Source organism: Gymnogyps californianus, chromosome 3 (genome assembly GCF_018139145.2).
Source record: "Gymnogyps californianus isolate 813 chromosome 3, ASM1813914v2, whole genome shotgun sequence".
In the NCBI taxonomy this organism is placed as follows: Eukaryota; Metazoa; Chordata; class Aves; order Accipitriformes; family Cathartidae; genus Gymnogyps; species Gymnogyps californianus.
This window is the reverse complement of record NC_059473.1, coordinates 39,826,658-39,842,447: the sequence shown is the minus strand read 5'-3', so window position 1 is coordinate 39,842,447 and position 15,790 is coordinate 39,826,658. Positions and strand designations below refer to the sequence as shown.

Genomic DNA, 15,790 nt, shown 5'->3' with positions numbered 1-15,790 from the left:
TGCCTTGTGCATTTATGCTATGGTCTGTGTTGTGACTGATTTCCTGAAGCTTTCAGACCTCTTACACGCCTTCATTTGTTTATTATAGGAATAGGAGTTTATAGTAATGCTGTTTATACTAAAGATGGGTGAACCATTACAGCAATAAGAGAAACCATCATGAACCTCTGTCCTGAACTCAAACCAAACTCTTTTGTGATTTTTAAAGTTCTGTTTCAGTTTTCAGTGTCGCTGTACTTTGTTCTGTCAGGACTGGAAATGAGTGCCAAAATATAAACAGCATTTCCAGTGTCAACCTCAGATGTCAAAAGCAAATCTGCTTTCATGCCATGGAGTGTGGGGTTTCTTAGACCTCACAAGTTTCAGCAGTGAGTATAGCCTTTCCAACTCCTGCTGCTTAGTGCAGCTAGCTCAAAGTGCTTATCCAGTGAGGCTTTCCCATCACTATTTCATATGGGACAAGATACTGTTTATTGAACTGATAAGCATGCCTAGGGGAATGTGTGCAGATGGTTGCTTGCAGATGAAATACTGAAACAGAAAGTGCCGCGTAGGTGCGTTTCCCTGCTATTCAAGCAAGGGTGTAGTGACTGTCCAGCTTTGGCCTCCTTCCTGCTAAATGTGTTGCAAGCCTGTCAGCTGAATCTTCTGTGAAATTATAGTGGAGCTGCCCAGCGCAGAATAAGAAAATAAAGTCTCTTTTTAGGCTCTATCAGTTTTGTTTTGAGAACAAAATGTGATTAATGTCTTTCTGGAACCCGAGTTTCTCCAAATTTATTTGCTGTCCTGTAGGCTTTTCTGTTTCATATGCCACAGTTGGATTCAGTGTTGAGCTATCCATCTAGTAGAGCCTGATAGATTAGTAGGGCCAATCTTGGGAGTAATCAGTTCAGGTTGTGCCTGTTTTCCTCCTTTCTGGTCCTGAGGAGGAGCAGTCTTCCTTCTTCCATCCCTCCCTCTCTCTCTGTTTATTGTTGTATCAGAGAATGATCTGATGTTTGTTTTAACACTGAGATGAAGCTGAATTCACTGCTGTCCAGCACTCTTTAAAGTTGCTGTGCTACTTGAATATTTATATCATGCTGACATTTGCTTACCTTAGAGAAGGCTTTATTTCCTTGGAATATTTATCATAGTATCCAGGAATTTCCATGTTGAACTGCTGCTGGATCTGAATGTTGTATATAACTACCTGGGTTCAAGCCCAGTTGCCTAAGGGAAGTTAACTTTCAAAGAACAACAACTAGCTCTGTGGCACTAGCTAGCTGAAGGAAGAGCTGGCAAGGATTTTTCCTGGACTGACGTGGAGGAGCCTGGAAAGAGGACTCACACCTCACAGCTACATAGGTAGCTTTGTCTAGCTCATTATGGGAAAAGTAGAGAGTTGTTTCCCTGCATACATGGCATCATGGACGGGGTGCCTATATCTGATGTGATCTGTTGACCTAGTTATGGTCTTGGATGGAAAATAAGATTTGACATCTTTTCCATCCTGGTTTTTCCCCCTGATTTCCACCAGTCCCTTTCCTGAAGGTTAAGGGGGGAGGGTTGGTGCAGAATCCAGTTCCTGCCTTCCTGACACATTTTGATGCTCTGACCCCCTTTGTGTATAGAATAGAAATGACCAGCTTGAGGCTTGATCAGATCTCAGCCTCCTGTTGTTTCCCATCAGCTTATATGACTCTCTTGGGCTTCTGGGGCTAGAACTGCTCTTTTGCTGCTGTGCATAAAGAGGCACCATGATTTATGAATCAATTAATCACTGCATGCTGAGGAGCTGTTCACAGTAGTTAAACAGTGAAAATAAAATGCTTGAGTATATAATAGAGATGGATCATAATGAATATGACCCTCTACCAATGAATTCTCTCCCTCTCTATATTATACCCCCTACCCATTCTTTCCCAGCACAGCCAAACTATCAAGACATGAAATTTGTCTATCTTGGATAGCATGGGGTTCATCAAATGACTTAAGGGTGGTGTCTATCTGTGTGATTTCCACCCCCCCTGCCATGCACTCTTCCAGTCTGATTTTAGTTTGCTGCTAAAGCCACAAAGATGAAAAGAAAAAAAAAATAATAAGGATTCTGATACTACTGATTGTAAACCTTTTTGAGTAGTCACAAGAAAATTCACCAATAAGTCTCCAAAACTTAAGGAGGGGAAGGTGAAGTCTGCCCTGCCTAGTCTGTAAAACCACAAAAATGTGGTGTGAAACTTCCAAGAAATATTTCCATCACATTAACTGCACAAGAAATACTTCTATCACATAACTGTCACTGTTTGCTCTGCATGACACACACATCATTGCTGTGCATTTCTAAAACTGCATGATACTGTAAGAACTAGGCAAGTTGGGTGATAAGCCCCTGCTAAGACTGCTGTTTGGCTTCACAACTTACTGAAGCGCTTTGCAATTTAGGCCAGCATTCAATGATTGTAGTCAGATCAGGGTGGCATATTGCTCTGTGGAGAGCACCACTGACATTCAAAGATCTACCCATGAGGTAAGGATACGAGGCAAGAGGTTTTAAACCTGATCATGTGGTTTTGCACCAAAACTATGCTTTCCAAGAAGAAAATTATTCTTTACAAATTATCGACCCTATACGTGTTCTATTTTCTAAATAAAATTATTGTTTTATTTTACATTATCAGCAGATACCCAAAATAGCGGTAGAACATTCCATTAACAGAAAAGGCTTTTTTTTTTTTTTTTTTTCTGGCTGAGAAGTGTATTCTTGGTAAATGAAATGCTGAAAAGCTCTTAAACTTTATCAAATATCCATCTGTTTTGAATTCTGAAAAGGATTTTGGGAGAGTGATGGTACTTCTGTTTTTTCATTTTTTCTTTACAGGCAGGCTTTGAAATTTTACATTTTTGTTGCAGAGTATTTCCTGGATTTTCTGAGTACCAAAAGCTGGCATTGATGAGTAGATGGATTTGTGAATCTGGCTACAAGCCCACTGGTTTTAGTGGAGTTGCTCTTGATCTCACCTGTGTAACTAAGAGTAGATTTCGTTCAAGCCAGAAATTAGGTGCAGTGGTGTGAAGCAGGTTAATTCATTCTCTCTGCCATGCATTGAAGCTTGCAGTGGAATTATAATATTTGCCACTTATCAGTAAAAGTAAAAGAATTTTTTCTTTCCAACACAATCTAGTTTCTCGTTTTTGTTCAGCTCTGCTGCTGGCATATGTTGACTGTATCTAATGGCCTTTGTTTGCATTCTAAGCTTATCTCATAAATTGGCTTTTGAAATGCACAATCAGCAGTAATAATGTTTCACTGTGGTGACCATGGTTAAACATTTCTCTCCCATCCCCCCCCTCCCTTCTCTGTTTGATTTTTAGGACCCAAGTTTCTCTTCAGTGATTCATGACAAGCTCCAAGTTCCCAATACCATTCGTAAGGCATGGAACGAGAAGGACAACAGATGTGACGTTTGTGCCACACACCTGAACCAGTTGAAGCAAGAGGCCATTCAGATGGTGCTGACCTTAGAGCAAGCTGCCAACTCAGAACATTATGATGCCTCGCCAGGCTCTCCCCCACCTCTCTCCAGTATCCCCACGTTAGTGAGTCCCCGGCACATGGGCAGCCTGCAGCCCAGGGACTGGGCATACGTGCCTGCTCCTTATGCTACATCTAATTATACAGGCTTTGTTGCCAACAAACACAGCGGAAAACCCAACAGTCTAGGAATTGTCAATGGGGTGGAGAAGAAAAATGGCTCTCCTGGACACCAAGCCAAGGTCAGCTTTCAAATGGCCACCAGCCCCAGCAATGGTAATGTTCTCAACTCTGTGGCTATCCAGGCTCATCAGTACCTTGATGGCACCTGGTCTTTGTCAAGAACGAATGGTGTTACTCTGTATCCCTACCAAGTAAGTATTTTAAAATAACCAAACATGTTTGTTTTCTTCCCATCAAGGCTTGCATGGGCATGCTAACACTGCTTGCTGCTGTGGGTAGAAGTAGACCCATTCATATAGTGAGCACCAGAACAAGGAGTGCTATAAATTCCCATTTCCCTGATAGGGGATTGAGTTGGGGGAGACAGAGATCACAACCAGTATTAATTAGAACACCTCTTATTAATTCAGCTGTTATTAATAATAAAGCCAGGCTGTTGTTTTTGATAGCAGATAACTATTCATACAGTATATGCAATTATTCCCTCACACAGTTTTCACTCTCGCTCATAATACTTGGTTGGAGCAAGAGCTGGGAGCCAACCACACTTGTTTCCACAAGTGGAAAGCGGCACTAGTGCACCAGTGACTTCTGGGTTGGTATTCAGGAAGTACCCAGAAGGTCATTTGGTTCATCATGTGTGCATATGACCCTATAGTATTTGTCTACGTGTAGCAGGCACTACCTTTGTTGATGTGTTCTAAGTTACATACATTCTTATTGATGCTAGTGTGGCCTTCTGCAGATTCAACTGATTCTTGGTGTTTTGATTATCGGTTCTCATGGATTCAACAGGTCCACTAGTCTCCAGAGCTCAGCAGTTCTGGGGAGATTTTCATGTACTTCTCAGCATGTTCTTTTCCTCCTCTTTGGCCTGCTGTTTTCTGGTACACCACACCCATAAGTACCTGTAGAACCCATCCACACCAGCTGGCACAGAAGGGGCTTTTATGACAGGAGGTAGACTTTCTGATGCACTTAGCTGCAGGTGGTGGGGTTTTCAGAGTGCCCAAGCACTTGCAGATTGTGACATAAGCCTATTATTTCTGAGTTCTCCCAGCCATCCCTGTTGGCTTCCTTAGGCACATAAATATCTTTGGAAGTTAGTCTTTCTACTAAGTTATGAACAGATTGCAAGATAGATCCCTAAATTAACATTTAACATTTATCAGTATGAGTAACTGATATTACAGCCAGAAAAAAGTGATGTTATTCAGAAGCATTAAGATACTGTCATGCACCAAAGAAGACTTGGTAAAACCAGAAGTGAAAACTATAGTTATTTTATCTGGAAAATATGTGACTTCATAGTTTTGTGGGTTTATGCTCTAGTGAACCTGAATCACATTTGGGCACGTCAGTATGTGATCACAGTTTGATCTAATAAAAAAAAAGTCTGATCTAAGTTTGAGCAAAGAAAATACCTAAATAAATAAAGCACATTAAGAAAACGGAATAATTGTTATTTGTATTAGGAAAATCAGTTCAGTTTTACTGCATTCACAATCTTTTAGGTTCATCTTCTATGAAAATGTACTTTTTTGTTTACTTTTTAATAATGTTCATGGTTCCTAGATGGTTCATTTTGTCTTAAAAATATTCACTAAGGAGAATCTAATATTCAAAACTTTCCAGACTGATCCTGCAGTTGGGCTCTCGTTAGATTAAGGACTGTTCCCTACCATTTCCCTCTCCTTTCAATAACCTTGAAATAGAAAAGACACCCCCCTCCAAAAAAAACAACCAAACAAAAAACCAAACCAAAACCCCCAGACAAACTGAAAAAAAACCCAAACAAACCTAGCAGTGTTGGTCTGTGATGGACTGTGTTGATAATAAGTTTTATATTCTTTTTAAGGTTCCACCTTCAAATGTTAAAATTCTCACTTTACTCAAGTGTCACATTTAATTGTCCAGTCAAGGAATAATAATGATAGCTTTTGTCTTTAAACACGTTGAAAGGATTTTAGTGTTTGGTTATGTAGTATCTGTATCAGACTGGGAATTAGTCAAGTAAGAAGAAAAACTTTGAAAAGTAATTTATTTGTAATTTGAAGTAGTAGGAAGATGCAAGCTTTACTTTTTCTGCTTTTATATACAGAAACCAATCTTATTTGCTACACAGTTTCAGAACATTTTAGATCTCTCTCCCATATAAATATATTTTTTGTTATGCACTTACAGTTACAAAACTCTGCTGGGGAAGAGCACTAGGAAGAAGAATCTGTTATCTTAATTAGAACCCTTCTTGATTTGAAAGTGAATTAAAAAGAGGCACTAGCTACTTACTTGTGAATGTCTATATATTAATTAAATTTTTTTGCCTTCCCTTAAGAACAGTGATTAGAGAAACCTCACTGTGCATTAACTAAGACAAATAGAAAATAATTTCTTGGGATAAAAAGCCTTGCACTTCACACAGAGAGGTACAGTACCCTTCTACATCATAATCTTGTTAAATTGATGTCCAGGGAGAAGTCAGTCTCATGGCTCTAGACTTAATGGCGCCTGTTGTAGACACCTCCCATTGTAAATTAGCTTTTGTTAGACAGTCTAGATAACTTGACAGAAATGGTTGAGTACCTTGAAAACTGACTGTGTTTTCTTCCTTGAATTATCACCAAAAAGAGAAAACATTAGTTTGGAAGTGACATTCTGTGGCTCAGAATGGACTCACGGCAATTTTAGGCACCAAGAAATATTCCTACTGTTGTAAGTTCTAGGGTGTTACTCCCTTCCTAGGATCTTCCCCTCCAGACTGCCTAAAATTAGAACCTAGTTATGGGGAATGAATTACAACTTTCGTTTCAGTTCTGGTAGGAAAAAAAATTAGAGTGTTGTGATATTGTAGGGCTCAGCTGCTGCAGTAGTGTAGGGCAAGTCTTAAATGACATGCCACTATTCAACTACTTGTGCAGAAAGAGTAATTACTATCAAGAGTAAGTAAAAAAAATGTGAATTTATACACTACCAGATTTAGTAATGTATTATATGTTTAAAGTCTGAAAAATGGAAGAAGTAATACTGTCTCTAACTGGAAATGCATGCTAGATGTAAAAGAAACTTTCTAGTGATTTCATGGAGGCATTATGGGAACTCATCAATGGAGTCTCCTAAGAATAAGTCAGAGAAATAGCTGCTAATTGTTTAGGCAAAACTGGTCCCACCTGGAGATTAGGAGATGGTGTAGATGACCCCATCAGTCCCCACCGGCCCTGTTTTATGTTGATTCCATATTTAGGCACCCCTTGACTAGACAGAAACAAAGATCTGGTTCCAAAAACCTGTGATGTCCCCTAAGCCTGACTCTCAAATGAACAGCTGTAAGGGGCTGAATCAGATGTTGCTGGTAAGTGGTCCTCTTATAAAACAGGGAATCAGAGGCAGGGAAAGGGAATTAATTGATCTTAAACAAAAAGCATGGCCCGTTAAAACCTGCTTAGGAACACTGGAATGCTGAAATGGTTACCTGGTCAGGGTAAAAGTGACCCCTTTCTGTTGAATACATGTAGGAAAATACCAGCCAAAATTCAATAGAATTTGATCCAGAGTCTGAAAATCGTGCTCTTTCAGTCATCAGCAGGTAGCATTTTTATACCCTGGGGATCAGACTGTTTCAACACTTCTAAAGGCTTCTGTTGATCTCCCTATCACTCAAAGGGATTTCAATCCTTCCCTGCTCAGAGAAAACTCATTTAAATTGATGAGATTTTACCTGAGAAGTGCTGTAATTACTTGTGCATCTGCTAATGTGAATTACAGGATACCACAGTGTTAAGTACATTTCTGTTGCTTACTGGTTATAACAACACTTCTAAAGAAAAGAAACCTTTGGGCCTAGGGTACTAATGTAGGAGCCAAAAGTCCAAATACCTTGATGAAATGATTGCTTGTTGTAATTTTTATAGAGAATATGATACTAAATTGAATGCATAACATTTTTATTACTTTATTATCCAAAGCTGCTAAAGTAGCTAAAACAAAACCACCACACTGAAGAATAAGATAGATTTGAGTCCTTAGTAGTTCAGACTGATTTAGGGTTTGCTTTCAAAGGGAAAGGAGTTGAAAACAGTGACTAGATTAAGCTGGTTACACTAAAACGCTTTTTCTGGAGTAAAAGCGCTCCATTATTTAAAGTAGTTGTTCCTCTTTAGAATGGGCACCCTCTTTTAACCTAAATTAACTGCATAGTTCTTGTATGTTGGTGTGCCTCTAAACCAAAAGCGTGGCATTAACTACATTGTGGTGTGAGCTGTAGGACATAAAACGGTGGGCATTTCCTTGGTCCTCCAGTTATCTTCCTGGATCTGCATAAGAATCTTTTCATGTCTTTATATTAAACAGATTATTTTAAAAGGCAAATAAAAAAAAAATTAACACAGTGTGTTTGGTAGATTTGAGCAACAGAAAGGTAAGAAAGAACCAGAGAACTGGAAAAGGCCAACTGTTCCAGGAACAATGTGGGCCATGAAAGGGAAGGATGGGTAACAGAAAATGTGGCTGTTGATGTGGGTGAGCACCTCCTGCTCCAGACCTTGAAGCTGTGAAGTTTGAATTTGGTAAGGAAAAAGATAGTGCATGTAAGGATTTGAGTAGGGGTATTGTGAACATAATGATATTCAAGGAAAAAGTGTTTCTTTCTCCCCTGCACTTAAAAAGACCCTTTTGACCAAAAGTTTGGAAAATGAGATCTTAAACTACTGAGAGCCTCTTGGCCCCAGGCATAATGATCTCAAGCCTATTCAGAGAGTTATCAAAGGCTTTGTTTGTGTACAATTGATGAAAGCCTACAGTATGTGCTTTCTGGTTCTTCTTTATGTATAATGTATGTTTAGAAGAACACTGTTCTCCGAGAAAGTACCAGCTTGTTCTGGAGTTTTGCAGTGATGAATGATTTGTTTGGAGTTTACTTAGGTCATGGCTGTCTCATAACACATCAGTTCTTTCAGGCACAGGCTTTTAAAAAGAAACTGGTAATGATTAGAGTTGGGCACAAGATGGAGAGTTCAGATACAGAGCCAATGCCTGTGGTGGGGGTATTCCCATCCAGGATTTTGATTCCAAGCTTTTTTCCCAAATCTCTGCTGTCTAATTTATTTCTCTTCCACTTGCTGCTGCTTCTGTCGCTTCTTAAGTGTTCAGCAGGATAAAGCTAAAATGTTAATGATTGCTACAACAGTGCCAGGGTAATTTAAGTAGCTTCTAAAGCATATAATGCAAGGTACAGAAATCAAGTTACTTGCTCCATCCGTAGACTAACAGGTGTCTTCTATAATTATTCCATGTTTCCTAGAGCCAGACCTATTTTGCCAAAGCGTCTTAGCAACAAAAGAAAATGAGATTTGTATACTGTCTCTTCTAGTACCATGTTCTTATGCGACCACACACGATTCAGTATGAGATACCTAATGCAGGAGATGTTTTGCCTTTGTGCAGTTAGGTTTTGGTCCAGAATTTTTTGGATGGCTTATGTTTCAATAGCAGTTCAGTCGCTGAATGTACAAGATCCACATTTGAGTGTGGTGGCTCCCTGAACATAGTAGAAAACTTTGTTCCTAATACTGCGAGCTCATGAATGATGATGCTGAACAAATGTGTGCAAACTCTTGCACTGATTTTTTTTTTTCATTCTGTGACCTGGACTTTAACAACAAAGTAACTCTATAGTGAGACTGTAAACTGAAAGTGCAGGAATTTTATTTCCAAAGATTGTTTGACTGGGCCAAGAAACAGATTGTCAAACAAATTCATTGGCACTGAAATTGTATCCCTGCTTAATTATCTCTGTTGCCCTCTTCCCCCATGCATTAGTTATCTCTGAAGTAGCTTTCCTCTGACTAAAAGTCTTTTTAAACCACATCACTAATAATTAGGTATGACCCTACTAAAGTCAGTGTATGTCATCAACTGACATTTTGCCATGATTGTTTGATCATTCAATTTGTATATTACGGGAGTTGGCTATTTGTATTTCATTCCTCCTGTCCACCCCCTCAACTAGCAGCCCAGTTGTATACTGATTCTCTAATATCATCAAGAGGGGAAACTGAAGTCTATGTGAACTGTAGGAAGGGTTTCTTTTTTGCATTACTTTGGTGTGATTTGATCTCTTATGGCATTTTTATGCATGGCTTAATGACCTTAGAATCATTACTTCTCCCCTTCATGATACTGGGGTGACCAAGGGAAGAAAGCGGTAAAGGGTATCCCATGGACTGAAAAGAGCTAAGTAGGCTTATCCTATGAGTATGAAAACCTCATGACTCAACTGTGATGTGAGGAAGAAATCTGTGGACTATTAGAGGAGTGAGTTAATCCTGTAAATTAGTGAAAGCCAGAAGATCACAATTAGTGAGGATTTGGAGTCTTGGTTTCTCCCTTGCTCTGTAGCTTAAGGGTTTTGTCCATGTGTGAGACTAGTTTCTTTTCTGAACTAATAGCTGTGCTGATTGCTTGCATCATTGAACAAAAGTATAAACTGAGAGGAGGGGAGATGTTTTAACAGTGAGAAAAATGATGTAGAGATGGGATGGAGAGAGGGAGAAGACAAACTCATACATTGACACAAAATTGTCCCTTTGTTTCCCATGCTGTAAATAAGGTGGCACAGAATCAGAGAGAAAAATGGTCAGCTTCTGCTTTATTTCATAGTTCAAGAACATAGAGAGTTAAGTTAAAAGCTGATTTGGAAGTGAGAAGAGGAAATATGCTTTTCATGCAATGTACAGTTCTGTGGAACTTACTGCCGTGGAAATAGTATTGAGGCCAAGAGCTTAGGAAAATTCATAAAAGGGTTACGTGTTTATGTGGGCAATAATAAAAAAATTCCTTCTTTCTGATATTAGGATAAAAAAAAAGATAAATTTCGATATAGCATAAGGCAATTGGTATCTTATATTCTGTGGAGAAGACTTCCTTTAAATACATCCAATATATAGCTAAGGACTAGAATTCCTGAAACTACCACTGAAGCTTTCCAGCACAAGTGTAACTGGGCTGACTGGGAGAAGGATACTGATGTACTTAGTCAGCTCTTAGACTCTTTGTCCCTCTGTTCTGAAAGTGGCCCTTGAGTGGCAGCTGGAGAGAGAGCCTAGATTAGAGCCTGAACCTGGTGAAGGATAAACACCAGATGACTGGTGCTGTGTTTTGGATGGAGGCCTGTGATAAACAGATTGGTGAAGAGTGCTTTTCCAATAGTTTCAACAACGTTGCCAGAGTTCAACATAAGTGTTGTACATTTCAGAATTCTTTTTTTTTTTTTTATTTCTTACTCAAGTGTGTCAAGATTCATGGCTTCTGAAAACTCTCTTGGGTTGAATCAGTCATATGAGCAACATGTTGGTCTTTAACGCTGCATGAAGATTCAGTCCTGTGGCTGATATTCCTCCTGTATCTTGCTGTTGTTCAACATCTGTTACAAGAAGAGAGAAAATAGAAATGTACAAAACCAAGGGTAACTCATTCTAACTGAGACGGGAAGGAGGGGATGACAAAAGAATTAGGAAGCAAATTTTTAGGAGTTTCTCTTTAGATTCCCAAGGGATACCGCTCAAAGAAGACACAAATCAATGTATTGTCTCCTTGACAGAGACATTTGTTTCTCATGTTGTTTTAAATAAATGGGGCATAGAATTAAGATTAGATTTAGGAACATCATCATAAATATATTTTTGCTCTTTGTAAAATCCTGTTCTAACCTTTGATTTTGCTTAGAAAAAGATTTTGGCTTTTAAATATGAAGAATTGTATTACTGTGCAAAAAATAAATTGACAAAGCCTTTTTCTTTGATGCTAGGCTGCGCTTCTGGGAAGTAAGGAATAAATAGCTGGAGGCTGATGTAACTCTGAAATGTGATTCCACACAGCTATTATGTAAAACCATTGTTTTCTTTTCTCTAAAGTGTTTCTGAAATGGCGTCAGGAATGGAGCATCAAATTCTCTGTTGGGAGAGCTCTCTTTAATTCAGTGGATTTCAGTTAAAGTGGTTGATTGTTCCTTTATATTCCAGAGCATTGCGAACTTGAGAGGTGGGTGTCGTCAGGTAGAATACATTCGGGGCCAGACTCTCTTCTGTCTCACTCCAGGATAATTGCTTTGCAGTTGACATGGCTACATCAGCATAATACAGATAAGAATGAGATCAACATTGACCCTATAAGATCTGATCAGCCAGAGTGTGAGAACAGCTGTGGCAATGGGAGCAAATACAGTGTCTTGCACTCCAAGTGGACTCAACTTCCCTTTGGGCTGGTGGATGGGGAAGCTTTCTTTTTCCATACGCCTCTGGTCTGACCCTATGCTGAAGAGTGTGTTTGAACTGCTCCTCTTGACAATGAAAGCAGGCGGCTGATTGTCCAGCAGCTTTTGAACTTTGAATGTGCCTAGCTGTATTTTATGAAGAATAAGGAAGGATTACATCTGTACAGGGGTGAGAAAAAGCCCCTCCCAGCTAATGAAACCATCTTTTAAATCTACAAACTGCTCTGAGGAGAAATGAAATTCCACTTCACCTCTCACTCCCACCTAACCTCTCTAGCTGAATTCAGAACTGCTCCAAAGGTTGAAGGGGAAGGGAAGGTAATGAGCTCTCGTCTTCCAAGGGGTTGGTTGGTGCTCATTGTGCTTAATGTTACTAGCAAATCTCAGCAGGAACATCTGTAGGTCTTCCTTCTATGGGAGCACAAGAGTCACCATCACTCATGTCTTTAAGATATCTGAGGACTTCGGTTTTGTAAACCAGGAAAGTCTCAGGTCTGACTGGTAGATGTGAACGTCAAGTGACTAAGCTGCAACCAGTGCAAGGTAGTAGTTGTATGGATGGGAGTGCAAGTGAAGTGTTTCTGTTGTGACAGCTCTTTAAATCAAATACATGCATCTGTCATGCTTTACTTCAAATTGTTTGATATTTTTTTGAATTTGTGAAAGTGGCTGTCGTGGTTTAACCCCAGTCAGCAACTAAGCACCACGCAGCCGCTTCCCCCTCCCCCCTCCCAGTGGGGTGAGGAGGAGGAAAGGGAAAAAAATAAAACTCGTGGTTTGAGATGAGAACAGTTTAATAACTAAAGTAAAATATAATACTAACAATAGTAATAATGAAATATAATAATAGTAATGAAAAGGAATATAACAAAAAAAGGAAGGGGGGGGAGAGAAAAAAAACAGTGATGCACAATGCAATTGCTCACCACCCGCTGACCGATGCCCAGTTAGTTCCCGAGCCGCGATCCGTGCCGCCCGGCCAACTCCCCCCTGTTTATATACTAGGCATGACATTCCATGGTATGGAATACCCCTTTGGCTAGGTCAGATCAGCTGCCCCGGCTCTGCTCCCTCCCAGCTTCTTGCACACTTGCTTGCTGGCAGAGCATGGGAAACTGAAAAGTCCCTGGCTTAAGATAAGCGCTACTTAGCAACAACTAAAACATCAGCGTGTTATCAACATCGTTCTCACACTAAATCCAAAACACAGCGCTGTACCAGCTACTAAGAAGAGAGTTAACTCTGTCCCAGCCGAAACCAGGACAGTGGCATATATATGTGTTTATTAAATAGCTGGCTAAATTTATGCACAGGCTTTTGGCTAACAGGGAAGACAGAAAAAGAATTAAAGGTTGGAACTATGCTTGATGAAATCACTTCTTCTTCCCTAGCTTCATTGTGGCTGCATCAATCTACAATGAGTGCAGCTTGGTGTCATTGGATAATTATAAGACACACCTGTAATGTGAATTCTGCAATTTCTTTACACCTTTTACTGCACTCTCTATTACTTTGCAAGAAAGTCAAGGCTATTACTAAAAGCAGAGTTTAGGCCTAGTTTTGAAAAAAAAATCTCTATTTTAAAGCATATAGAGTGATATTTTCTTTCCTGTAAGAGACAGATAGCTGATAGATAGGGTTTATTATTGCTTTGCTTCCTGACAGGTTTTAGGCTGCTGGAGCTAGGCAGTGTTGCTGGATTTAAACACAAATCATAAGCACAATCATCTCTGTGTTTTATTCTTGTATATTTTCTCAGTTACTGCAGTGCAACATAGAAGATGGAAAATTAACTCAAGCATTATTAAAGAAATTATACAGAACGCATCAGAAGAAAATGTATAGTAATGAGATATCATCAGTTCTTAATTGATCAGTCTCTCTGATCCCTGAAGACTTTGTGTGAAGTTCATTGCCAATGTGCAGGAGGTAAAAATGGATGTGACACGATTCTCAATTGTACCGTACAGGTATATCATGGCAGTGATCACAGACAGGACTGACAGGGAAAATGTGCTCAGAAAGCTTTGTCTACATTTGGACCAGCTTCTGTGAGAGTCATCATGAAGAGTCTTGCAATGTTAGGTAGGTTTAACTGAGCCTTAGTTTGCAAGCTTGTGGAATATTTGATTTTTTTGCTCTGAAGTAATGTAAACCAAAACTATCATTGTTTGTCCTGTTCAGCAAATAATATAACAAGCTACTATTCAGATGACTTAGGAAAACAACACAGCTAAGGGTTCCTGGCCACCAGGCCTCCCTGACAAATTACGAGAGCATCAGAGGGTGTCCTAAAGCTTATCTATTTTATTTTGGTTTTAGGTGTAAATGCTAAATAAATGATCAAGTTGTTTTCATGTAAATAAGTGCTTTGGAGGGGAACATGTAGTTCTCGTGTTAGCAGCGTTGCGTTCTCCTCTGCCCTACTCAGTCATCACAAGGGTCTTCACCTCTGTAATCCTAAACGCCTGGAAGTGCCGTTTGCAGCCAGGATTTAGTAGTGATGCTGATTGTCTCCTGAGTGTTGTCTTGCACTTCAGAGCCTTTGTAAAGGTGCTTTTAAACATTGCCAGAGACCAGCTTATCGAGATTTATTCCTACTTATATAAAAGTAAGTGAAATGCAGACACCTGGCCTGATGATAGCTAGGGCTAGATCAAGATTTCTGTAAAGGGGCTTGAGATGGGTTATGTATGTGCAGGTTATGTAGGTTATGAGATTTTTTTTTTTTTTCCCAAGCTCAGTGATGTGGGTTTCTCTGCTTCCTTTTCCATTCACTGCTCAATGACTTTAATCATATATTGTGAGTCTTTGCCTCTTCTGTCTCTGAAGCAGGGACAGTTGGCACTGGTGCAAGGGGCTGTTAGTTCTGAGGCCTCTAGGCATTTTATGATATAACGAATATGAATAATAGAGCACCTTTATTCCTCGTATGTTCTCCAGTAAAGGTGGTTTCAAGTGTGGCAGTGGAGGCTTATTATGGCTTGGTTTCCTTTTGAGTGTGAGAGAGTGGGAGGGCACCTGTTAGTTACAGATGCTTAACAGAAATACTGGAAAACAACTGGTTGCTCCTCAGTATCCCATTTTATCTGCTGGACAATTTTATATCATTCGTGAGTAAAAAAGTTTTTTGTTAATGCTATTTCTGCTAGTATTCTTGTGCCCAATTTGAATACGTTGAGTAGAAATGCCTCTTTGTAATTTCTTGGAGAATCCATAGATGATATCACAGAAAGCCAAAAAATGGGGGAAAAATGAAATTCTACCAGGAAACATATGATGTAAACTCAGCTGAAAGAGAGCTGGAGCAGTAACTGTATAATATTTTACAGACTTTAAAGTCCATTCCTGTAAAAGGACCCAAAAGACTTTGAGCATCAAAACTAAACCTTGGCAATACATTTGAAGGAAACAAACTTTATTGTCCCATGCTTTATGTGTTAAGAAGCAGATGTACAGGAAAGTGGAAGGATATGCTTGAGAATGGGTGCTATGCAGTTCATGAAGAGTTGGGAAAATAACCTTTTTTTCTGTTATACTCAGGACAAAAAGGGCCATCTTGTCATTTCATATGTGGAAGTTAGATTTTTCTGTGCCTGCCTGGAAGAATCAATATCAGAGTGGATTATAAAACAGAGAAATTGTAAGGGTTCACAACAATTTGGAAAAACTTTGGAAACAGAAGAGACTGCATAAAAATATTTTGCTGGTTGATTGTTTTTTATCTTCAGATATGGCTTGAGTTGGAATTTTTATCAACTGCACAGAGTTCATACACTTTACCATTTACAACAAGCTGCTACTGTGCTTTCTGAAAAGGAAAAACT

General features: G+C 39.4%; 1 protein-coding gene across 1 annotated transcript in view; it reads left to right on the top strand.

Moving 5' to 3' along the window:
* Positions 1–15,790, top strand: part of KIF26B (kinesin family member 26B) — a 300,765-nt gene that overhangs the window by 92,037 nt on the left and 192,938 nt on the right. The window contains exon 3 of the mRNA XM_050895026.1: positions 3,355–3,888. Within this exon, the coding sequence (XP_050750983.1) occupies positions 3,355–3,888 (534 nt within the window). The remainder of the gene's footprint in view (positions 1–3,354; positions 3,889–15,790) is intronic.